This window comes from Pseudophryne corroboree, chromosome 10 (assembly GCF_028390025.1).
Source record: "Pseudophryne corroboree isolate aPseCor3 chromosome 10, aPseCor3.hap2, whole genome shotgun sequence".
In the NCBI taxonomy this organism is placed as follows: domain Eukaryota; kingdom Metazoa; phylum Chordata; class Amphibia; order Anura; family Myobatrachidae; genus Pseudophryne; species Pseudophryne corroboree.
This window is the reverse complement of record NC_086453.1, coordinates 175677870-175702638: the sequence shown is the minus strand read 5'-3', so window position 1 is coordinate 175702638 and position 24769 is coordinate 175677870. Positions and strand designations below refer to the sequence as shown.

At 48.5% G+C, this 24769-nt stretch overlaps 1 protein-coding gene across 2 annotated transcripts in view; it reads right to left on the bottom strand.

Annotated features, from left to right (window-relative positions):
• Positions 1–24769, bottom strand: part of PPIH (peptidylprolyl isomerase H) — a 305388-nt gene that overhangs the window by 208162 nt on the left and 72457 nt on the right. Inside the window, exon 3 of one of the 2 annotated variants that reach the window (XM_063941659.1) lies at positions 18770–18793. The exons of the other annotated variant lie outside the window; for it this stretch is intronic. Within the exon in view, the coding sequence (XP_063797729.1) occupies positions 18770–18793 (24 nt within the window). The remainder of the gene's footprint in view (positions 1–18769; positions 18794–24769) is intronic. 2 annotated transcript variants of the gene reach the window in all.

Here is a 24769-nt window from a genome sequence, read left to right as displayed (position 1 = left end):
GAAATATAGGCCTGTTGAATAGTCAACCGGAGCCAGCGAGCAATAGTTTGCTTAGAAGCAGGTCAACCAATCTTGGAGGCGTCATAAAGTTCAAACAGCTAGTCAGATTTCCGATGACGGCCGTCCTTTTGACGTAAATCTTTAGAGCCCTGACCACATCCAAGGACTCAGGACTAACGGAAGCATCAAACAACACTGGAACCACAATAGGTTGATTCACATGAAAAGCTGACACTACTTTAGGCAAAAATTGAGGACGGGTCCTAAGTTCCGCCCTGTCTTCATGAAATATCAAATAAGGGCTCTTACAGGAAAAGGCCCCTAATTCAGAGACACGTCTGGCAGACGCCAATGCCAATAACATCACCGTCTTCCAGGTGAGAAATTTTAACTCCACCCTATGTAAGGGTTCAAACCAGTACGATTGAAGAAAGGATAGAACCACATTGAGATCCCACGGAACCATGGGAGGTACAAAGGGCGTGCATATGAAGAACACCCTTAAGGAAAGTTTGTACTTCCAGCAATAAGGCGAGTGGCTTCTGGAAGAAAATAGAACGTTCAGAAATCTGTACTTTGATAGAGCCTAAGGGGGTCATTCCCGACCCGGTCGCAGCACTGTGAATGGGTTGGTTCAGCGCCTGCCCGGCGGCCGCAATGCGCACCGTTGGCCAGTGACGGCTGTGGCCGGGCAATGACCAGAAGAATGAAGAAAGCGATCGCTAGCGCGATCGCAAGAAGATTGACAGCAGGAAGGCGTTCCGGGGCGGCAACTCACTGTTTCCTGGGAGTGGTGAGTCCAACGCAGGCGTGTCCAGGGGTTGGAGGGCGGATATCTGACGTCAATTCCGTGACCTGCATCGCTGGATCGATCGCACAGGCTAACTGTTACCCTGGTCTAGTTCTACACAAAACTTTGTTTGCACAGCAATTCAAAAAAGCCCTCCCCCATAGGCAGCGTCGAGTTGATCGCACGGGCAGCAAACAGTTGCTACGTGCGATCAACTCGGAATGACACCCTAAATGTAGGCCTAGATCCACTCCTGCTTGCAGGAAAAGTAGAAAACAACTGATTCTAAACTCTACGGGAGACACCTTTCTACTTTCCCACCAGGAAACCTACTTCTTCCAGACACGATGATAATGTTTGGACGTCACCATCTTCCTTGCTTGGATCATGGTGGAAATAACCCAGGAGGGAAGACCTTCTCTTGCTAGAATCTCCCTCTCAACTTTCAAGCCATCAAACGTAGATGTTGTAAGTCTAGATAGACGAACGGACCTTGTTGAAGAAGATCCTTTTGGAGCGGTAGAGGCCAGGGATCCTTCAGAGCCATGGTTAGGAGGTCCGAGTACCACGCCCGTCGAGGCCAATCCGAGGCAATTAGAATTGCTAAAACGCTTTCCCTTCGTAGTCTTTTGAGAACTCTTGGGATGAGCAGTAGACGAGGGAACAGATACACAAACTGGCACGCCCAAGGCGTGTCCACTGCTACAGCCTGCGGATCCCTCGTTCTGCAACAGTACTGGCATAGCTTCTTGTTGAGACGAGAAGCCATCAGGTCTATCTGCGGACAGCCCCACCGGTGAATTAAGTGTTGAAACACCTTGGGATGTAGACCCCATTCCCCCGGATGGAGGTCGTGTCTGCTGAGGAAGTCCGCTTCCCAGTTGTCCACTCCTGGAATAAATATGGCCCTTGCGCTGGCCTCTACCCAGAGGAGGACTTTTGGCACTTCTCGCATCGCTGCTCTGCTTCTTGTTCCTCCTTGTCGGTTTATGTACGCCCCCGCCGTGGAGTTCTCTGATTGGACCTGGATCGCCCGATCCCTCAGAAGATGAGAAGCCTGCAGAACAGCATTATAGATTGCCCTGAGTTCCAGGATGTTTATTGGTAGATTCCTGTCTTGGCCATATCCCCTGGAACTGGGCCCCTTGAGTCACAGCCCCCCAACCCCGGAGGCTGGCATCCGTTGACAGTAGAATCCACTAGTGGATATTTAAACTCCTGCCTTCCACCAGGTGTGGAACTTGTAGCCAACATAACAGAGAAATCGGGGCTCTCGGATATAAAGTCACTTCCTGATGCATGTGGAGGTGAGAACCCAACCATCTGTCCAGCAGATCCAGCTGAAATGGTTGGGCATGAAATCTGCCGTATTGGATTGCCTCGCAAGCAGCCACCATCTTGACCAGAATCCTGATGCAAAGATGTATGGATACCTTGCGAGGACTGAGCACCGAGCGAACCATAGCTTGGATAGACAAGGCCTTGTCCATCGGGAGAAACACTTTTTGAGACACTGTATCCAGTATCATTCCCAGGAACTGAAGACGTTGGGTCGGTTCCAGGTGAGATTTCTGAAAATTTAGGATCCACCCATGATCCGTAAGTAGGCGAGTCTTCAGAGCGATGCTGTGCAGCAGACGTTCCCCAGACACAGCCTTTATTAGGAGATCATCCAAGTAAGGGACTATGTTGACACCCATCCTGTGTTGCAGCATCATCTCCGCCATGACTTTGGTGAAGACCCTCAGAGCTGTGGATAAGCCGAAGGGTAAGGCCTGAAACTGGAAATGGTCGTCCAATATGGCGAACCTGGGAATGTGTAGGTAAGCATCCTTGACATCCAGAGACACCAGGAACTCCCCCTCCTCCAGAGCGGACACCACCGCCCACAGTCAAATTCAAGATGGGGCATACCGAACCGTCTGGTTTGGGAACGACAAAAAGACTGGTGTAAAAACCCCTGTTGCGTAACGGAGGAGGTACTGGAACCACCACCCCTGTTTGCAAAAGATTTTGAATAGCATCTTGCAAGGAAACTCTTGCTGCAGGTAAAGCTGGTAAGCCCGACTTGAAAAATCTGTGAGGAGGGAGTGTTTGAAATTCCAGCCGGTATCCTTAGGAAATGAGGTCCCTCACCCAAAGGTCCCGGCAGGACTCTGCCCACAAGTGGGCGAGGTGTTGATGGCGAGCACCTACCTGAAAGTCGCCTTGCTGCTGGCGCCAACCGTCATGCGGAAGACTTAGCGGCAGGGGATCCGGTGGTCTGGTCGAGGGAAACAGCAGTGGCAGGCTTACGGGACTTACCAGGAGATCCTCTGGAAGTGGTGGAGACCCCTCGGCCCCTGCCTCTGAACCTTGCCACACGAAAGGACTGCAAGGAGGATCCTGTGTAAGAAGATCTAGCAGGTGGCGCAGCCGACGACAGATAGGTAGACTTACCGCCGTTCCTTGGGAGATCCATTTATGTAATTTGTCTCCAAACTGGGAATCAGCGTCTGCTGACCACTGACCTAACCCCAGAGCTCTGCGCACCAAAAAAGCCATAGCAGAAGTACAGCCCTTTATCTTAAAAAACTCCTTGATAGCCTCGCTCAAAAAATTTGCAGCATCTTGTATATGTTGCAGCAGAGTAATGACCTCATCCCGGGGCAGAGAGTCTAAACTGTCAATAACAATATATGACCACTTGACTACCGCCCTGAAAATCCACCCACAAACAATTGTGGGGCGTTGTGCTGCACCCGCTGCCGTATAAATTGCCTTGAGTGTGGTCTCAATTTTACGGCCAGCAGGCTCTTTAAGGGATCTAGCCCCTGGTACAGGCAGCACCAATTTCTTAGACAGTCTGGATACAGACGTATCGACTGACAGGGGGAGTTCCCATACCTTTCTGTCCTCAGCTGGGAGGGGAAAAGTATTTGAAAACCTCTGAGAAATAAAAAAAACATTTTTTAATCACGGTTTAACCAAGCCTCCCTGGCCAGGGAGTTTAATTCTTTAGACACAGGAAAAGTTGCTGAGGTCTTTGGTCTAACATTAAAGTACAACTCCTCATCTGGTTCTGCCTCTTCATCCGGTATGTGAAGGACCTCTCTTACAGCAAAAATGAGAGCCTCCACCCCAGGGGACAGAGAGCTGTCCTCATCCATATCATCATCATCCACATGAGACTGATCAGAATCAGACTGGAGTACCTGAGGCAGTGAGCGTTTATGTGAAACCACTAGAGGGGGCTGAGAAGCCTTTCTGGTATCTGCTGCTTTGTCCACACAATCAATAGAGTGTATTAACACCAGTCTCTCTTTTTTAGCGGCAGCTAATTCTGAATTTGCATTCTGAATCATGCTTTTAAAACTATCCAGCCAGTCAGGTGCCTGTGAACTATGTCCCTGTGGAGATAAGGGGGGGTCATTCAGAGTTGATCGCTAGCTGCCGTTGTTCGCAGCGCAGTGATCAGGGTAAAAAAAATTGCATTTCTGCGCATGCGTATGCACCGCAATGCGCACGTGCGACGTACGGGTACAAAGGCTTTTGTGGATTTGCACAGGTTCAAGCGACATTTTCATTCGCACTGGCGGCCGTAAGAAGATTGACAGGAAAGGGGCGTTTCTGGGTGTCAACTGACCGTTTTCAGGGAGTGCTTAGAAAAACACAGGCGTGGCTGGGCAAATGCTGGGTGGTGTGTGACGTCAAAAGCCAACCCTCCAACGTTAGAATCAACGCACACGAAGAGTAAGTACAGGGCTGGTCTTGTTTTGCACAAAATGTTTTTGCAGGCGATCTGCTGCAGAGGCGTTCGCACTTCTGCAAAGCAAAAATACACTACCCAGTGGGCGGCGGCAATACGTTTGCACCGCTGCTAAAAACTGCTAGCGAGCGATCAACTCGAAATGACCACCAAGGAACACTGTTCACACATGAGTGACCCCGCTGAAGACGGGGTTGAGTTACAAGCAGCACACAAAACTATGTCAACAGACATCTTACACAACTGTACAGCGCAGCCCACTGACCAACACCCCACACAGACCCTAGAGAGCCCCTGGAGTGACACTGAGGAGCGGACACCAGCACACAGAGCACAGCAGTAAAATGTGTAACGTAAGTGTATGACCTGATAATAGTGCAGCGGCGCTGCCGCTGGCATGCTCCCCTATTCTATGGCCCCCTGGTAACAGTACAGAGTCTTGTAGCAGTGTGGGTCACCGGAGGAGCAGCGAACATTCAGCCTGAATGAGCCGCAGCAACAGGAAATGGCGCCTTCCCGCCTCAGGTCACGCTCCGGGAAGCCCCGCCCCCTGTAATGGCGTGCGGTCCCTGAGTAATAGATTATACTGGCCACGTTATTTACACATCAGAAAATGTATACAGTGCACACAAAGCCTTCAGTGACCGTGAACACTGTGAGGCATCAGCCCTGAGCCAGTTTGTCCGCGGCGCGCACCGCAGTTCTGGGCCCGTGACCGCCGCGTGACTTGCCGCCAAACTGCACCCAGGACTCACTAACTGGGACCCCGGTGTAATACTCCCCGCACCTTGAAACTTCGGCATCTGTTAGAGGGTGGTGGCTAGCTGCTGGTGTGGGCACACATACTAACGATGTGTGAGCAGTACCTCAGGAGCTCAGTGTCCTGTCAGCTAGCATTACGAACCATTAACCCTCAGAAGGTTGGATCGGCCCCCCCTCTAAATCCCACAAAGCAGGTAGTACTGGTTGCCAACCAGGGCTACCTGAAAATAACAAACTAAAACAAAAATAAAGAAAACTCTCTGGAGCTCCAGAGAAATGCACCCAGCTCCTTGGGTCCATTTTCTGACACTGAGTCTGGTAGGAGGGGCATAGAGGGGAGGAGCCAGCACACACTAAAGGTTTTCAAAGTGCCAGGCTCCAGTGGACCTGATCTATACCCCATGGTACTAAAGTACAAAACCCCAGTATAAACTAGGATGTTAGAGAAATAAAAAGTAAACACTGGAGAATAGCCCAGGATAAGCAGCTGGCTCGGGCAGTTTTCTAAAACTGGGGCTGATGGGGTATAGAGGGGGAAAAGCCAGTCACACTTCTAAATTTAAAGTGTCGGCTCCACTCAACTACTCGTCTATACCCCACTGCCATAGCTCCAGTGTGCCCTAGTGGATGAATTAGAAACATTGACTATGCTAATAATAATATGGTTATACACACAGAGGGCCATACAAAATAAATTGGTTGCTTTGTCATCACTGAAAACCTCAAACATCAGCTAGTGTCCTAAACCAGATAGTTTGCCATTCTCCATGATCAAATCAGTTCATTAAAACAATTGTTAGCGGGGCTCAATATTCTGCAAATATTGACCAATTTAATAGAAAATAGGAATTTAATTACCTACCGGTAAATCCTTTTCTCGTAGTCCGTAGAGGATGCTGGGGTCCACATTAGTACCATGGGGGCATAGACGGGTCCACTAGGAGCCACTGGCACTTTAAGAGTTTGAGAGTGTGGGCTGGCTCCTCCCTCTATGTCCCTCCTACCAGACTCAGTCTAGAAACTGTGCACGAGGATACGGACAACTTCGAGAGAAGGATTTTACACAGATGGTGGCGAGAGTCACACCAGCTCACACACACAAGGCAAACCAAGCTAACAAGCTTGAAACATCAGCAATGGCTGAACAGGATTACTTACCAAGTAACAAAACAGTACTAAACCAAGAACTAAGCAGTACTGAACAAAGTAACCACTGCAGGATCACGAAGCACTGGGCGGGCGCCCAGCATCCTCTACGGACTACGAGAAAAGGATTTACCGGTAGGTAATTAAAATCCTATTTTCTCTTACGTCCTAGAGGGGTCCACATTAGTACCATGGGGATGTACCAAAGCTCCCAGAACGGGACGGAGAGCGCAGAGGCTCTTGCAGAACTTTATTGACCAAACTTCAGGTCCTCAGCGGCCAAGGCATCGAAATTGTAGAACTTTGCAAACGTGTTCGACCCCGACCAAGTAGCCGCTCGGCAAAGCTGTATAGCCGAGACAACCCGGGCAATCCTGCAGTAGAATACGCATGCTGGATAGTGAACCTGATCCAGCGAGAGATCGTCTGCTTAGAAGCAGGACACCCACGTTTCTTGGGATCATACAGGACAAACAGAGAGTCCGATTTTCTGTGACAAGCAGTCCTCTTCACATTGATTTTCAGAGTCCTTACAACATCTAACTTGTTGGACTGTGCTGAAATTGAGGAGTCAATAGCAACAGCCACCACAATAGGTTGGTTGATATGAAATGCAAACACAACCTTCGGAAGGAACTGCCGACGTGACCGGAGCTCAGCTCAAGCTTCATGAAAGATCAAATAGGAGCTAGGAGCTCTTACAAGACAAAGCCCCCAGCTCCGACACACGTCTAGCAGAAGCTAAGGCCAACAAAGTAACAGCCTTCCAGGTGAGAAACTTGACCTCAATCTCCTGTAAAGGCTCGAACCAATCCGATTGGAGAAACTGCAGCACCACGTTAAGATCCCATGGTGCCGTAGGCGGCACAAAGGGAGGCTGTATATGTAGAACCTCTTTCAAAAAGGTCTAAACCTCCACGAGGAAAGCCAACTGTTTCTGGAAGAAACTGGATAGGGCCGAAATCTGGACCTTTACGGATCCCAACTTCAGGCCCATATCCACACCTGCTTGCAGGAAGAGGAGAAACCATCCCAGTTGAAACTCCACCGTAGGAAACTTCTTGGACTCACACCAAGATACATATTTTTTCCAAATATGATGGTAATGTTTAGACGTTTCTCCTTTCCTAGTCTGTTTCAGGGTAGGAATAACCTTGTTCGGAATGCCCTTCCGAGTTAATATCTGGCGTTCAACCTCCATGCCATCAAACGTAGCAGCGGTAAGTCTTGATAGGCGAACGGCCCCTGCTGTAGCAGGTCCTCCCGAAGAGGAAGAGGCCTTGGCTCTTCTAGCAGTAGATCCAAAAGATCCGTGTACCAAGCCCTTCTTGGCCAGTCCGGAGCAATGAGGATCGCCTGAACTCCTGTTCTCCTTACGAGTTTTAGAACTCTTGGAATGAGTGGAAGTGGAGGAAACGCGTACATCGACTGGAACACCCACGGAGTCACTAGGGTGTCCACCGCCACGGCTTGCGGGTCCCTCGACCTGGAACAATACCGCCGAAGCTTCTTCTTCAGATGAGAGGCCATCATGTCTATTTGAGGTACACCCCAAAGATCTGTTACCTCCGTGAACACCTCCGGATGGAGTCCCCAAACTCCTGGATGGAGATCGTGTCTGCTGAGGAAGTCCGCTTCCCAGTTGTCTACTCCCGGAATGAAGATTGCTGACAGCGCCAACGCGTGTTTTTCTGCCCAGAGGATGATTTTTTGTTACATCTGATATTGCAGTTCTGCTCTTCGTTCTGCCCTGTAACATTGTTACATTGTCCGACTGCACTTGAATGGCTCGATCTCGCAGAAGATGGGCCGCCTGGAGTAGACCATTGTAGATGGCTCTTAGTTCCAGAATGTTTTTTGGTAGGCCGGATTCCAGATTTGACCACCTTCCTTGGAAGGTTTCCCCGGACTGGAACACCCACAGAGTTACCAGGGCGTCCACTGCCACTGCTTGTGGGTCTCTCGACCTGGAACAATACCTCCAAAGTTTCTTGTTGAGGCGGGAGGCCTTCATGTCGATTTGAGGAACCCCCCAAAGATTTGTCACCTCCGTGAACACCTACGGATGGTGTCCCCACTCTCCTGGATGGAGATAGTGTCTGCTCAGGAAGTCCGCTTCCCAGTTGTCTACTCCTGGAATGAAGATTGCTGACAGCGCCACCACGTGCTTTTCTGCCCAGAGGATGATACTTGTTACCTCTGACATTTCAACTCTGCTCTTCGTTTCGCCCTGTCGGTTTATGTAGGCCAGCGTCGTTACATTATCCGACTGCACTTGAATGGCTCGATCTCGCAGAAGATGAGCCGCTTGGAGAAGACCGTTGTAGACTGCTCTTAGTTCCAGAATGTTTATTGGAAGACTGAATTCCAGATTTGACCACCTTCCTTGGAAGGTTTCCCCCTGAGTGACTGCGCCCCAGCCCCGGAGACTTGCATCCGTGGTTAGAAGGATCCAGTCCTGAATGCCGAACCTGCGGCCCTTCAGAAGGTGAGGTAGTTGTAGCCACCAGAGGAGTGAAATCCTGGCTTTTGGCGACAGACGTATTCTCTGGTGTATGTGTAGATGAGATCCCGACTACTTGTCCAGGAGATCCAGTTGGAAGGGCAGAGCATGAAACCTCCCGTACTGCAGAGCCTCATAAGAGGCCATCATCTTCCCCAGAAGTCGAATGCACTGATGAATCGAAACACAGGCTGGCTTCAGGACATCCCAGACCATTATTTGTATCACCAACGCTTTCTCCTCCGGAAGAAACACCCTCTGCACTTCTGTGTCGAGGATCATTCCCAGAAAAGACAACCTCCTGGTCGGCTCCAAACGTGATTTTGGAAGATTCAGGATCCAACCGTGTTCCCTGAGCAGATGAGTCGTGAGAACAATGGACTGCAACAGTTTCTCCCTGGATGATGCCTTTATTAGCAGATCGTCCAGATATGGGATTATATTCACCCCCTGTCTGCGGAGGAAAACCATCATCTCCGCCATCACCTTGGTGAACACCCTTGGTGCCGTGGAGAGGCCGAATGGCAGTGCCTGGAACTGAAAATGACTGTCTAACAGTGCAAATCGTAATGTGGAGGTACGCATCCTTGATATTCAGGGATACCAGGAATTCCCCCTCGTCCAGACCTGATATTACCGCCCTCAGAGACTCCATTTTAAACTTGAACTCCCTCAGAAAGGGGTTTAGTGATTTCAAGTTCAAAATGGGCCTGACCGAACCATCCGGTTTCGGTACCACGAAAAGGTTCGAATAGTAACCTTTGTTTTGCAGATGAGGTGGAACTGGTACAATGACCTGTGACTCTACCAACTTTTGGATGGCTTCCTGTAGGACAGCCCTGTCTGCCAGCAAAACTGGCAAGCCCGATTTGAAGAATCTGTGAGGTGGGAGATCTTGAAACTCCAGTCTGTACCCCTGGGACATAATATCCTGTACCCAGGGGTCCAGGCCGGACGACACCCAGACGTGGCTGAATCGTCTGAGCCTCGCCCCTACCTCCAGGCCGCGCGATCCACCATCATGCTGAGGACTTTGATGTACCTGAAGCAGGTTTCTGTTCCTGGGAATCCGCAGCAGCAGGTTTCTTGGATTTTGCCCGACCTCCTCTAAAGAAGGTGTTAGACGGCTTGGTCTTTCTTGATTTGGCAGTCCGAAAGGACTGTGACGCAGTTGAAGAAAAAGGTTTCTTTGTAGCAGGCGCAGCTGAGGGAAGAAAAGGTGACTTACCCGTGGTTGCCGTGGAAATCCACGCATCCAACGCTTCCCCAAAGAGAGCCTGACCTGTGTAGGGTAGGTTCTCCACACCTCTCCTGGATTCCGCGTCGGCAGACCACTGGCGCAGCCAAAGTCTTCTGCGAGCTGAGACAGACATGAAAGATATCCCTGCAGCCGTGGAACCCAGGTCTTTCATGGATTCCACCATAAATCTTGCAGAATCTGTATGTTACGTAAAAACAATTCAACGTCACTTTTATCCATTGTATCCGAATCTTCAAGTAACGTGCCTGACCACTTTACTATAGCTTTAGAAATCCATGCACAGGCAATAGTTGGATGTAATATCGCCCCTGAAGCCGTGTATATGGATTTAAGCGTAGTGTCAATTTTGCTATCAGCCGGTTCTTTTAACGCGGTAAATCCTGGAACAGGAAAAAAACACCTTTTTTGAGAGTCTGGAAACAGATGCGTCCACCATGGGTGGGTTTTCACATTTTTTCCTAATCCTCCTCAGGAAAAGGAAAAGCAACCAGAACCTTTCTAGGGATTTGAAATTTTTTTCTCTGGGTTTTCACAGGATTTCTTACATATAGCGTTTAATTCCTTAGACGCAGGGAAGGTTAGCGAGGCTTTCTTATTGTCAGTGAAGTAAGCCTCCTCAACCTGTTCAGGTGTTGTATCAGCAATATTCAACACATCTCTAATGGCCTCAATCATCAACTGCACCCCTTTTGCAAGAGATGCCACCCCCCCGCAGCACATCCCCATCAGAGTCTGCCATGTCAGAATCGGTATCCGTGTCATCTTGCATAATTTGGGCAAGAGCACGTTTTTGAGAGTGTACATTAGGAGGTCCCGATGGAACAGAACCGGACCAAACTGCCATAGAGTTCTGTAAAACCTAAGTAGCAGTCTCATTTTGTGCAACCCTAGTAGAAATCAGAGAAATCATACCTTTAAGAGAGGCTAACCACTCAGGCTCCCTTGCACGGACCTGCGCTAAAACAATGCAATCCTGATTACATGGAATGGGATCATCCTGAGAGGAATTATCCTCTGCAGCATATGACACAGAGTCCTTAGACATAGTTTTATGTAGATAACAAGCACTCCGCACACAGGGAAGGGGCAGACAGAGTTTTCCCCCTAAGAATGCCAAGAGAGACACAGAGATTGGAGACAACCCACACACAGCGCTTCAAGATATAGGGACACCCCAGCGCTTACTGTGCACCTTAATAGGTTACATTACACTGTACACATATACTCCCCCCCCCCCCCCCCCTTCTACAAGCCCCTGGTACGGTACAAGATAGCTGGAGTTGATATGGTAACCCTGTCAGCGCTTGTGCAGGCAGGAAAATGGTGCTGAACGCTGCTGGGTCCGCTCTGAGGAGAAACTCCGCCCCCTGAACATGGCGCTGCTTCCCGCTCTCCTGTAAGTTTATACTGGCCTGAGGAAACATGCTGGCAGCGATTCTGGGACCCTGACAGGCTTGCTGGACAGTGTAGGCGCTGGCTCAGGGCGCCCCTCACAGCGCCGCACCATGTACTGCTGAGCCCCGGAGCGCAGTTAGCTCCCTACTCTGTTGCCGCCATTTTCACACCGGCTCTCCGTTTGCCAGGGGGGGCGGTGACTAACTCGCCACTGGTCTTCTGGCCCTGTAGGGGGGTGGCAGCATGCTGCTGGGGTGAGCGTTGCCCTGTGGCGGCGAACGTTCAATTCCCTCAAGAGCTCAGTGTCCTGTCAGCGGAGATAGTGGCTCAGACCCCTCAGGGTGAACACTACTCCCCCTTTAGTCCCTCGAAGCAGGGAGACTGTTGCCAGCAGCCTCCCTGTGCCTAAACTCTAACAAAAAAAAATAATAAAACTAAAAGAACTCCTATGGAGCTCCCCCTAGCTGTGACCGGCTCCTCCGGGCACATTTTCTAAACTGAGTCTGGTAGGAGGGGCTTAGAAGGAGGAGCCAGACCACACTCTCAAACTCTTAAAGATCCGGTGGCTCCTACTGGACCTGTCTATACCCCATGGTACTAATGTGGACCCCAGCATCCTCTAGGACGTAAGAGAAAACAAACTAACTGGTCAACTAGATTACACGTGGCCAGTAGTTCCATAATAATTAATCAAATGAAAATGAACGTTATGGTAAGAACTTACCGTTGATAACGTGATTTCTCTTATGTCCACAGGTATCCACAGGATAACATTGGGATATTGTCGAGCGACAGCGAAAATGGCACCAACACGGTCACGAGCCTTCTGGCCTCCCAGGATGCATTGGGGCCTCCACTATATAGTCCCGCCCACTGACTCAGTCAGATCAGTTCTTTCCACAGCGATTTTAGGCAGGAACATTAGGTAGAGACCTGTACAGGCAATAAGAACACACATGCACACCCTTCCATACAAGAAGGAAGAGGTTTAGTGATTGTCTAGATCCTCAAATCAGGTGCGTCAGGGTGGGATCCCTGTGGATACCTGTGGACATAAGAGAAATCACGTTATCAACGGTAAGTTCTTACCATAACGTTCATTTCTCTGGCTGGGTCCACAGGATTATCCACAGGATAACATTGGGATTCCCAAAGCCATTTTAGTGGTGGGGACGCTCCTGATTGCACAGGAGGACCTTTCGCCCGAAGTCTGCGTCATGAGAGGCAAAAGTATCCAAGGCATAATGTCTGATGAATGTGTTTATGGAAGACCAAGTGGCTGCCCTACATATCTGTTCTGCTGAAGCACCCTGTTGTGCTGCCCAAGAAGGACCTACCTTACGTGTAGAGTGTGCAGAGACATTAGCCGGAATAGGGAGATCTGCATGAGAATAAGCTTCTGATATTACCATTCGGAGCCATCTCGCCAGCGTCTGTTTACTAGCAGGCCATCCTCTTCTATGGAATCCGTAGAGGATGAAGAGGGAATCTGTTTTCCTGATGGCACTAGTACGATCTATGTAGATTTTTAAAGCCCGGACCACGTCCAGCGACGCTTCTCCCGCAGATAGTCCCGATACCTGAAAAGCTGGGACTACAATCTCTTCATTCAGGTGAAACTTTGATACCACCTTTGGAAGATAACTAGATCTCGTTCTGAGAACTGCTCTGTCTGGAAAAAAATTTAGGAAAGGAGACTTACAAGATAATGCTCCTAAATCTGACACTCTTCTGGCTGACGCCATTGCCAGTAAAAAAAGAACTTTAACCGTTAACCACTTAAGATCTGCTCTCTCAAGTGGTTCAAACAAAGGACCCTGGAGAAATTTTAGAACTAAATTCAAATCCCAGGGAGCTGCAGGAGGAACAAATGGAGGTTGAATATGTACTACTCCTTGGAAAAACGTATGTACATCCTGTAGGTCAGCAATCTTCTGCTGAAACCATACAGTCAACGCTGAGACTTGCACCCTCAAGGAAGCAACCTTCAACCCTTTATCCAATCCTGCCTGAAGGAAATCCAAAATCCTAGCTACTTTAAAAGATCTCGGATTGTAATTTTTTCCAGTACACCAGTGAATATAGGCTTGCCATATTCTATGATACACACGAGCCGAAGAAGGCTTTCTTGCTCTAAGCATGGTTTCGATTACTTGTTTCGAAAAACCTTTAGCCTCTAGGATAGAGGTTTCAACAGCCACGCCGTCAAAGATAGACGGTCCAGACGACTGTGACAACAAGGACCCTGCATTAATAGATCTGGACGTTGAGGGAGCAGTATCGGTGCTTCCACGGACATTCTCAACAGATCTGTGTACCAATGCCTTCTTGGCCAAGCTGGAGCTATTAGAATGATTGCTCCTTTTGCCTGTTTTATCTTTCTCACTATTCTGGGTAACAGAGAATTTGGAGAGAACAGATATGCCAGCTGAAACCTCCATTCTACCAGGACCGCTCCTGGGTCCCTTGTTCTTGATCCGTACCTCGGAACTTTGTTGTTTAGACGAGACGCCATAAGGTCTATCTCCGGTAGACCTTATCTGTTCACCAGTGTCTGAAACACTTCTGGGTGTAGTGCCCATTCGGTTTCCTGAATGGTGTGCCGACTGAGAAAATCCGCTTCCCAATTTAGTACACCAGGGACAAATACTGCTGACAATGCCGGGAGATGGAGTTCCGCCCATTTTAGAATGGAAGTTACTTCCTCCATCAGACTCTTGCTGTGAGTTCCTCCTTGATGATTGAGGTATGCTACTGCCGTCGCATTGTCTGAGCGGATCTGGACTGGTCTTCCTTGTAGATTGTCCTTTGCCTGAACTAGAGCCAAGTAAATGGCTCTTATTTCTAACAGATTTATCGGCAGGCGACTTTCCCTTGAGGTCCATTTTCCCTGGAACCATAGGCTTCCGAGTACCGCCCCCCAGCCTTGCAGGCTGGCATCTGTCGTCAGGACTTGCCACTCTTTTATCCAAAAGGGTCTCCCCTTGTTTAAATGGGCTGTCTGTAGCCACCACGCTAGAGACCTTTTTACATTTACTGGAATCTTTATCATCTGTTTCTTTATCGTTTGATGATTTCCGTTCCATTTGGTCAAAATGAGATGCTGCAACGGTCTGGAGTGGAATTGCGCATATTCCACCATGTCGAACGTTGATACCATCAGACCCAACAGTCGCATTGCTGCATGGACTGACATTGTCTGGGCTTGCAACGCTTCCTGAGCCATGACCTGCACCTTGACTATTTTTTTCTCTGGTAAGAGAACTTTCTGTAGGTCTGAATCCAGTATGGCCCCCAAATGAACCATCCGCTGTGACGGATTCAGGGACGACTTCTCCCAATTTATGAGCCACCCGTGTCTCTGTAAACAAACTATCGTCTGTTGGAGATGGCTCAACAGTAAATCCTGCGACTGTGCGAAGATTAACAGGTCGTCTAGGTATGGGAATATTCTTATCCCTTGTTTGCGCAGACAAGCTGCCATAACCACCATGATCTTGGTAAACACCCTGGGTGCTGTAGCTAGCCCGAAAGGCAGAGCTTGGAACTGGAAATGTTCCTGGAGGATGGCAAACCTGAGGTAACACTGATGTGACAGTGCTATGGGCACATGTAGGTAAGCATCCCGTACATCCAGAGATACCATGTAGTCTCCCGGTTCCATAGCCAACATTATGGAGCGTAACGTCTCCATGTGGAACTTCGGGATCCATATGTAGTTGTTCAACATCTTCAGATTTAGAATTGGTCGATAAGACCCATTTGGTTTCTGGATTAGAAACAGATTGGAGTAATACCCCTGTCCCTTTTGTGATGGAGGTACTGGGACAATCACACCTGACTGCAGTAATTTTTGGACTGCTTCTTGCAGGGCATTGGCCTTCGACTCTATACGAGACGGGCTGGTGCAAAAAAATCTTTGAGGAGGCTGCCTCCTGAATGGGAACCCATACCCCTGAGATACTACCTTCTGCACCCAGGCATCTGTTGTTGACTGTTGCCATATGTGTGCAAATTGCAGGAGTCGGCCCCCAACCCTGGAATCCTCCAGGCGGAGGCCCGTCTCTTCAGGCTGAGGGTTTCTGTTCAGGTTTGGAAGCTGGCTTTTTGCTAGCCCACTGCTTCCTACCCCTGGATTTAAACTGGGGTTGTTTAGGCTTCTCTTTAGCTTTCGCTTTGCTTTGCCAGCGAAATGAGCGAAATTTTAAACCCTTGGACTTAGGGTTATAGGTAGCCGGAAATCTGACCTTTTTCGATTCAGCCTCTGATTCTAGGATATCCTATAAAGGTTTTCCAAATAATATATTACCCACAAAAGGCAATGCTTCTAATTCTTTCTTGGACTCCGCAACTGCCTTCCAGGTCCGTAGCCAGACTGCTCTGCGAGCGACTACTGCCAGGGCTGAAGCTTTAGAAGCAACAGTGCCTACATCAATAGCTGCTTCTTCTAAATACTGGGCAGATTGTCTTAAACGGCAAAGACGATCCTCTTGCTCCCTAGTAGGAGAGGGGATGTCATTCTCTAGTTCCTCTATCCATTCGCCCATTGCCTTTGCTACCCAGGCCGAAGCCATAGCAGGTCTTACCACTGCACCTACAAGAGAAAAAATATTTTTCAATAGGCTCTCTACCCTTCTGTCTGTGACATGATTCAAAGAGGTAGATGACAGTGGTAAAGCAGATTTATGCACGAGTCGCAGAACATGTGCATCTACTTTTGGAGGAACTTCTCTCTTCGAACAATCTCCAGCAGGAAATGGATAATAAGAATCCCATCTCTTAGGAATCTTCTACTTTTTACTGGGCGCTGCCCAAGACTCATCCATCATTTCCGTCAACTCATCTGACGCTGGAAATTCAGCTTTCACTGACTTTGTTCGTTTGAATACAGGTGCTTTTGCTTTTAACGCTGTCTTGGCAGGTGCTTCCAGAGAAAGCACAGCCTTCACTGCATTAATGAGTTCAGCTACATCTTCTGAACTAAAGCTCTGCGACTGATCATCATACGGAGTTGAATCTATTGTTTCCGCATCATCATCCGATGTATCATCTTGTGTAGTCTGCCATACAGACGTATCTGTCTTAGTCTTACCTGGCCCTTGGTTGCTTGTAGAAGCTACTGGAACCAAACCATAGGAAGGGAGCTGCATGTATGGGTTCATAGTGTAACCTAACCCTTGAGGTGGTGCTACCGGAGCTAACCTGTCCGCTATTGAAGACAGAGTCTTTCCGAACATATTCCATAGTGGCTCTACTGGAGGTTGAACTAACTCCTGTTTTTTACTTCGCTGAAAAGCTAAACAGTTTGCACACAAACCCTCATAAGTGACCAATTGATTCATATCAATTACCCCTGACTTACAAGATAAGCATGTTAGGGCTATGGGAGTGCTTGACAAATTCTCCTCATCATTTTTGCCGCTCACAGACATTTTATCTGATATTGACTACACAATTTTGTGACTGAAAAACACCCTATAATCAGTATATAGAGGTGAAATCAATCTGACCACAATGCACCTGATTTGAGGGTCAGAACAGGACTGACATTACACAGAAAAGTCAGCAAACATACTAGCAGTCAGTCACATGTTAAAGCATTAGACATTGTCATATGAGAATACAACCTCCATAATAACTTAAACATAAGTAGGAAAATTGTACTTCTGTTTTAACTGGTTCTAATTTCAACATAACATGCAGAAAACACAGTAATATACAGGTCTCATATGCAATAGGTACTAAAAAATTAACAATGCATACTAAGAAGTAGAGTGAATTTTTAGTACTGTATACCCTGCCTCCAGAGAGCGGGATACAGGGAGACTCACCACACTTCCATATCCAAGCAAAGACGCTCGTAAGACGCTGAGTGGATTCAGACGCTACTGGTGTACATTGCCGCTCTTCGTAACTGATATCAGACACGGACGCTCACCAACGGACACGGACGCTGAGCGACTCCACGTGCATGCAGACGCTAAAGGCCTGCGACTCGGTCTGGGCGGGTTTATATCCAGTGAACACAACCGCAGAGTCTAAGATGCAACCGAGTACCCTCGTGGTAGCGTCTGAGTCGGAAGTGAGGTCATTCAGTTCATGAAACGAGAGACTGGCCATGAACTCGGAGGAGGGGCGGCCAGGATAGCGTCTGAAACCCCCTGTTGACTTAAACTCCAAAGATCGTGACCTCTACCTAGTCCTGGCGCCTATGATCCCCGGAGCGTAGCGCTGTCACACTCAAGATGTTCGGCGCATCAACACACTGTTTGTAGTCTCCACCAAATCAGTGTAGCTGGGTCCTGACCCCTCTAGTAAGAGGAAGTCCATAGACTCACCGTCTCCCCATGCTCCAGCCACAGCCTGGTTACGTCTGCTGGACCTGCTAGAACATCCGACACAGACGCCCGTCGAGACAGCACTGTACCGCGGAGGTAAGCGTTGTTGCGACCCGGTGGGGAGTTGTTGGAGCGACTCTTTCTAATGTGCGTTTAAGACGCTGTTAAGAGAAGTCGCTCAAAAACCAAAACAGTAAGTCTATAAAAATAAATTAATGAAAACTTAAGGCTGCTTTCACAGCAGCCCTGTGACCATGCGGCTTCCTGCCGCACCAAGCAAAAAAAACTGATCTGACTGAATCAGTGGGCGGGACTATATAGTGGAGGCCAGAAAGCTTGTGACCGTGTTGGTGCCATTTTCGCTGTCGCTCGACAATATCCCAATGTTATCCTGTGGATAATCCTGTGGACCCAGCCAGAGAAATTAAGATTTTATATTAAGGCTTTCCATACATCTCTTCTTTGAAATTAAAATATACATTACATGTTAGAAAGGGATGTAGTCACCATCCCAGCGGTCAACATACCGATACCTGGATCCCCGCCAGAATGGGGGCTGAGGACTATTCCCACTCGTGGGTGTCCACGGCACCCATAGAGTGGGATAGAACCTGTGGCGAGCACAGCGAGCCACTGAGCCCGCAAGGGTCTTTGTTGCGCTCGCCCCCTGCTGGCATTCTGGCGGCTGGGATCCCGGCGTCGGTATGCTGACCATCGGGATCCTGGCCATCGGTCACCCATACCCAACGCGTGTGTATTAGTAAAAACATCTCTAATGACACATGATAACATGACTGTTCGTAGCTATCAGTTTATATGTACAAACCTGAATTCTCCAGTGCAAAACTGCCTGAAAGATAAGAAAATAATCTGTAAATTAAATCAATAAAAATGTTCAGAAAAGTCTTAGTTTATGTTCTGTATACATAATTACATGGTTTTTATACTCTCCACAATAATGTGTAATGTCATTACTTTATCAGATGGAAAAGACACGCCAATCAGCTGCATTAATATACATGGATACCATTAAAATACAGATTACATAAAAATGCAGTAAAAAGTTGCTGTATTGAAAGTATATTTTTACCCATATGTAAAACATTTTATATAATAAATACCTTATCAAAATAAAATTAATCAATTGTAACTTGCTTTTTACTTGTAGTCCATTCTATTTTGCCATGTTAATTTTTGAATTTAGTTGGAAATGCAATTCTAAAGCTGGCCAGGATTGGCTGATCAGCAAAAGGATCAGTGTCCAGTCTGGCTAACATCTGTCAGTCTGCTACGAAGTGCCAATCTGTCATTACTGAGTGAGAGTTAAGCCAGGTACACACAACACAATGAGTGCCGCCAATCGGATAAACACGATTATCGGATTAGTGTGGACCCATACATACTGAGAAATTTCTTGCTCAGTGTGTTCTTTCCTTTCATCTCTTGAAGGAGATCAAGGGGTCAGGAACAAGATAGTGTGCGCAGCAAACGCTATCTCGTTTCCCCAATATGATCGTTGCAGGAGCGTTTGAAGCAGTTTATCTGCTTCAAATACTCCAACGCTCCTCAATAGACATTATGCAATTAGCTGACTTGCCTGATAACAGGATTTTAATTACCTACCGGTAAATCCTTTTCTCGTAGTCCATAAGGGATACTGGGGTCATAGATGGGGACCAAAGGAGCCGGTGCACTTTAAATCTCTTCAACTGGGTGTGCTGCTCCTCCCCTCTATGCCCTCTCCCACAGCCAGTCTAGGCAAAACTGTGCCTGAAGGGGAATGGACATACTTGAGAGAAGGAACATAACAAGCAACGAGTGGTGAGATTCACACACCACAACGTAAACCGACCAGCAATGGCTGGTAACAAACAACAACAGCAACAGCTGAGCAATTAAACATTCATACAAGAAAAGAAAATGCAGAAAAGTCAAAGCACTGAGGCGGGCGCCCAGTATCCCTTATGGACTACGAGAAAAAGTATTTACCAGTAGGTAATTAAAATCCTATTTTCTCTAACATCTATAAGGGATACTGGGGTTACTTAGTACGATGGGGACATCCCAAAGCTTCCAGAACAGGCGGGAACGTGCGGAGACGTCTGCAGCACCACCTGCCCAAACTGGGTATCCTCTTTGGCCAGGTTACCAAACTTGTAGAACTTCACGAAGGTGTTCTTCCCCGACCAGGTAGCAACTCGGCATAGTTGCAAGGCCGAGACTCCACGAGCAGCTGCCCAGGAAGACCCCACCGATCTTCTAGAGTGGAACCGGTAAGGCTGCAGACACATAGGCCTGTTTGGTAGCTAGCCTAAGCCAACAAGCAATAGACTCCTTAGAAGCAGGACAACCTTTTTTCTACGCATCATAGAGCACAAACAGGGAATCCGTGTTTCTGAACAAAGCCGTCCTCTTGCTATAGATCTATAAGGCTCGCACAGCATCCAATGCCTCTGGAGGAGCAGAAGTGCCAGAACTTGATGGAACCACAATAGGCTGGTTCAAATGGGACACAGAGACAACCTTCGGCAGGAACTGCTGACAAGTCCTGAGCTCTGCTCTGTCTTCGTAAAAGACCAAGTATGCACTTTTATATGATAAGGCCCCCAATTCTGAGACACGCCGAGCAGAAGCCAGGGCCAGTAACATCACCGTCTTCAACATAAGGTACTTGTCTTCTACCATCAACGGTTCAAACCAGGAGGACAGTAGAAAGTCCAATATTCAAATCCCAGGGTGCCATTGGTGGCACAAATGGAGGCTGTATGTGAAGCACCCCTTGCAAGAAGGTCTGAACTTCTGGCAACACTGCCAACTTCTTCTGGAAGAAAATAGAGAGGACTGAAATCTGGACCTTACGGGAGCCCAGACGTAAGCCCATATCCACTCCAGCCTGCAGAAAATGTAAGAAACGTCCCATGTGAAAATCCGCAGTAGGATATTTGCACTCCTCGCACCAAGAGACATATCTCCTCCAGATATGATGGTAGTGCTTTTACAGCGTAGGCCTCCTGGCCTGAACCATAGTTGCAATAACCTTTTGGAATGGCCTTTGCGAGCTAGGATGTTCCGCTTAACCACCATGCCATCAAACGAAGCCGCGTAATCCAGGAAGACAAACGGGCCCTGTTGAGGAAGGTCTCTTCTCATTGGTATTGGCCAAGGGTCTTTGACGGACATGTCCCGAAGATCCGCGTACCATGCCATCCGAGGCCAGTCTGTGGAAATCAGAATTGCCTGGACTCTTTGATGCCTGATTCTCTTTAGCACCCTCGGGAGCAACGGAATCGGAGGAGACGGGTAGACTAATCGGTAAGGCCACAGCATAGTCAGTGCATCCACTGCTACTGCCTGAGAGTCCCTAGTTCTTGAACAATACTGGCAAAGCTTCTTGTTGAGTCGAGATGCCATCAAATCGATCTGCGGAAGCTCCACTGGTCGGTGATCTGCAGAAACACCTGTGGGTGGAGGCCCCACTCTCCCAGGTGGAGGTCATGATGACTTAAGAAATACACTTCCCAGTTGTCCACCCCCAGGAATAAACATGGCCAACATTGCTCTTACATTTCTTTCTGCCCAGAGGAGTATCCTTGACACTTCTCGCATGCCGGCTCTGCTCTTTGTTCCTCCCTGCCGATTGATGTATGCCACCGCCGTGGTGTTGTCCAACTGAACTTGAATGGCCTGATCCCGGAGCACTGAAGAGGCCTGAAGCAGAGCATTGCAGATCACCCGAAGTTACAGCATGTTGATCGGAAGCAGGGCTTCATGGGTTGACCACCTGCCCTGGAACTGAGCCCCTCGGGTGACAGCTCCCCATCCTCTCAGACTGGTGTCCGTTGTGAGGAGAATCCAATCCTAAATCAAGAAACTTCGACTTTCCAGCAGGTTTGAGGACTGCAGCTACCACAGGAGGGAAATCCTGGCCTGAGGCGATAGACATATGATCCGATGCATCTGAAGATGTGATCCGGACCACTTGTTCAGGAGATCCAACTGAAATGTTCTGGCATGGAACCTTCCAAACTGGAACGCCTTGTATGAGGCTACCATCTTTCCCAACAGTCGTATGCAAAGATGGATGGAAATCCGATTCAGCCTTAGAACCGCTCGGACCATCTCCTGAAGCGTCCTCGCCTTGTCCTCTGGGAGGAATACAGTACCTTCTTAGCCACAGTATACAGAATCATTCCCAGGAACAGGAGTTGCTGAGTTGGCTCCTGGTGAGACTTCTGCAAATTTAGAATCCACCCATAATGGGACAGAAGCTGAATAGTGCGGTTGATATTGAACAATAGAAGCTCCCTGGATCTCGCCTTACTCAAGAGATCGTCTAGGTAAGGGATGAGATTGACTCGGAGCTGAAACATCATTTCCGCCATCACCTTCGTGAAGACCCTCGGAGCTGTGGACAGGCCAAAGGGCAGTGTCAGAAACTGGTAGTGGTCGTTCAACAGGGCAAACCGCAGATAAGCCTGGTGAAGGGGTCAAATCGGGAAATGGAGATAAGCATCATTTATATCCAGCAAAACCATGAACTCCTGTTCTTCCAGAACCCAAATCACTGCTCGCAAGGATTCCATCTTGAACTTGAAGACCTTTAGGTAAGGGTTCAAGGATTTTAGATTCAAAATGAGCCTTATCGAACCGTCCAGTTTTGGTACCACAAACAGGTTGGATTAGCAACCCTTTCCATGAAAAATCAGTGGAGAGGAGCACTGTCGGACTCCAGCTTGTAGCCATGAGAAATCAGCTCCTTTACCCAGGCATCCTGGCAGGAGCTTTCCCTGATGCTGCTGAAGTGACGCAACTGAGCTCCCACCTTGAGACTGCCACAGGGTGGGGGGACACCGTCATGCCGAGGCCTTGGTGGAAGCAGAGCTGGTGCTTTGTTCCTGAGAACCTGTAGCGGCTGGTTTCCTTGTCTTGCTTCTGGTGACTTTTGCAGCATTTGAGTCGACTCTGGCTTTTGACCTAAACCTAGTGATCCGAAAGGACTGCAAAGACGATCCCGCTAGCAGCGCCTGGCCGGAGGGGCCCCAGAGGGGAGAAACGTGGATTTCCCCACAATAGTTTTGGAAATCCACGTATCCAACTACCCCCGAATAGCCACTCTCCTGAAAAAAGAAGTCTCCACACTGCGCTTAGAATCTGCATCTGCTACCCACTGACGCAGCCACAAAGCTCTGCGCGCAGACACTGCAATGGCAGTAGTCCTTGCATTAATAGCACCTATCTCCTTGACAGAATCACACAGGATGAATGCATTATCCTGAATGTGTTTTACCAGCGTAACCATATTCACTAGAGACATATCCGTCGCAAGGCCCTCTTGAATCTGTCTCGCCCAGGTGTGAATGGCATGTGTCATCCAGCAACCCGCTATCACAGGTCTTTGTGATACACAAGCTGCTGTGTAAATAGACTTTAATGTAGTCTCTCTTTTCCTGTCCCCAGGATCCTTTAAGGCAGAGGTGCCCGGGACTGGTAATACAACCTTTTTAGATAGGCGTGAGACTGATATGTCCACAGCAGGGGGATTTTCCCATTATTTCCTACCTTCTGGGGTAAATGGGAAAGTGCTTAGAAAGCGTCTTGTCAGCTGGAAATTTTTATCAGGGTTTTGCCAGGCTATCTTAAACATGTAACCTAGTTCCTTTGAATCAGGAAAGGTGACGCTAACCCTTTTCTGTGAGGAGAAAAACTACTGCTGTACTGCAGTATCTAACGCTGGGATTTTTAACACATCACTGATAGCAAGTATGAGGGGTTCAAACCCCTGCGCCGGAGATGGAACCTCTGTAATAGGTTCCAGCTCCTCCCGCTCCTCCTGTCCCACTTCATCAGATTCCGAGAGTAAGTCAGGCAGCCCACGCTTATGTGGCCCTGAGCAAGGGAGAGGGGGGTCTGTCTGTCACCTGCCTTCGCAGCCAGGTCTGCTACAGCCTGCTGCAATTGGAGCTCCAGAGTGTGCATCCTCTCCTGAGGGAACATTTTTCTAAACAGGCTGTAGGAGGGGAGGAGCCAGCACACCCAGATGAAGAAATTTAAAGTGAACTGGCTCCTTTGGACCCCATCTATACACCATCGTACTAAGTCACCCCAGTATCCCTTATGGATGCTAGAGAAAATAGGATTTGAATTACCTACCGGTAAATCCTTTTATCGTAGTCTGTAGAGGATGCTGGGGTCCACATTAGTGGGGTAAAGACGAGTCTACTAGGAGCCACTGGCACTTTAAGAGTTTAATAGTGTGGGCTGGCTCCTCCCTCTATGCCCCTCCTACCAGACTCAGTATAGGAACTGTGCCCGAAGAGACGGACAACTTCGAGAGAATGATTTTACACAGATAGTGGCGAGATTCAAACTAGCTCACACATACAAGGCAAACCAAGCTGTCCAGCTTGAAAAATCAGCAATGGCTTAACAAGATTACGTAACCAAGTGACAAAACAGTACTTAACCAAGAACAAAGCAGTACTGAACCAATAAATCACTGCAGGAAAACGAAGCGCTGGGCGGGCGCCCAGCATCCTCTACGGCCTACGAGAAAAGGATTTACCGGTAGGTAATTAAAATCCTATTTTCTCTTACGTCCTAGAGGATGCTGGGGTCCACATTAGTACCATGGGGATGTACGAAAGCTCCAAGAACAGGAGGGAGAGCGCGGAGGCTCCTGCAGAACTGATTGACCAAACTTAAGGTCTTCACAGGCCAAAGTATCGAACCTGTAGAACTTAGCAAACGTGTTCGACCCCGAACCAAGTAGCTGCTCGGCAAAGCTGTAAAGCCGAGACACGCCGGGCAGCCACCCAGGAAGAACCCA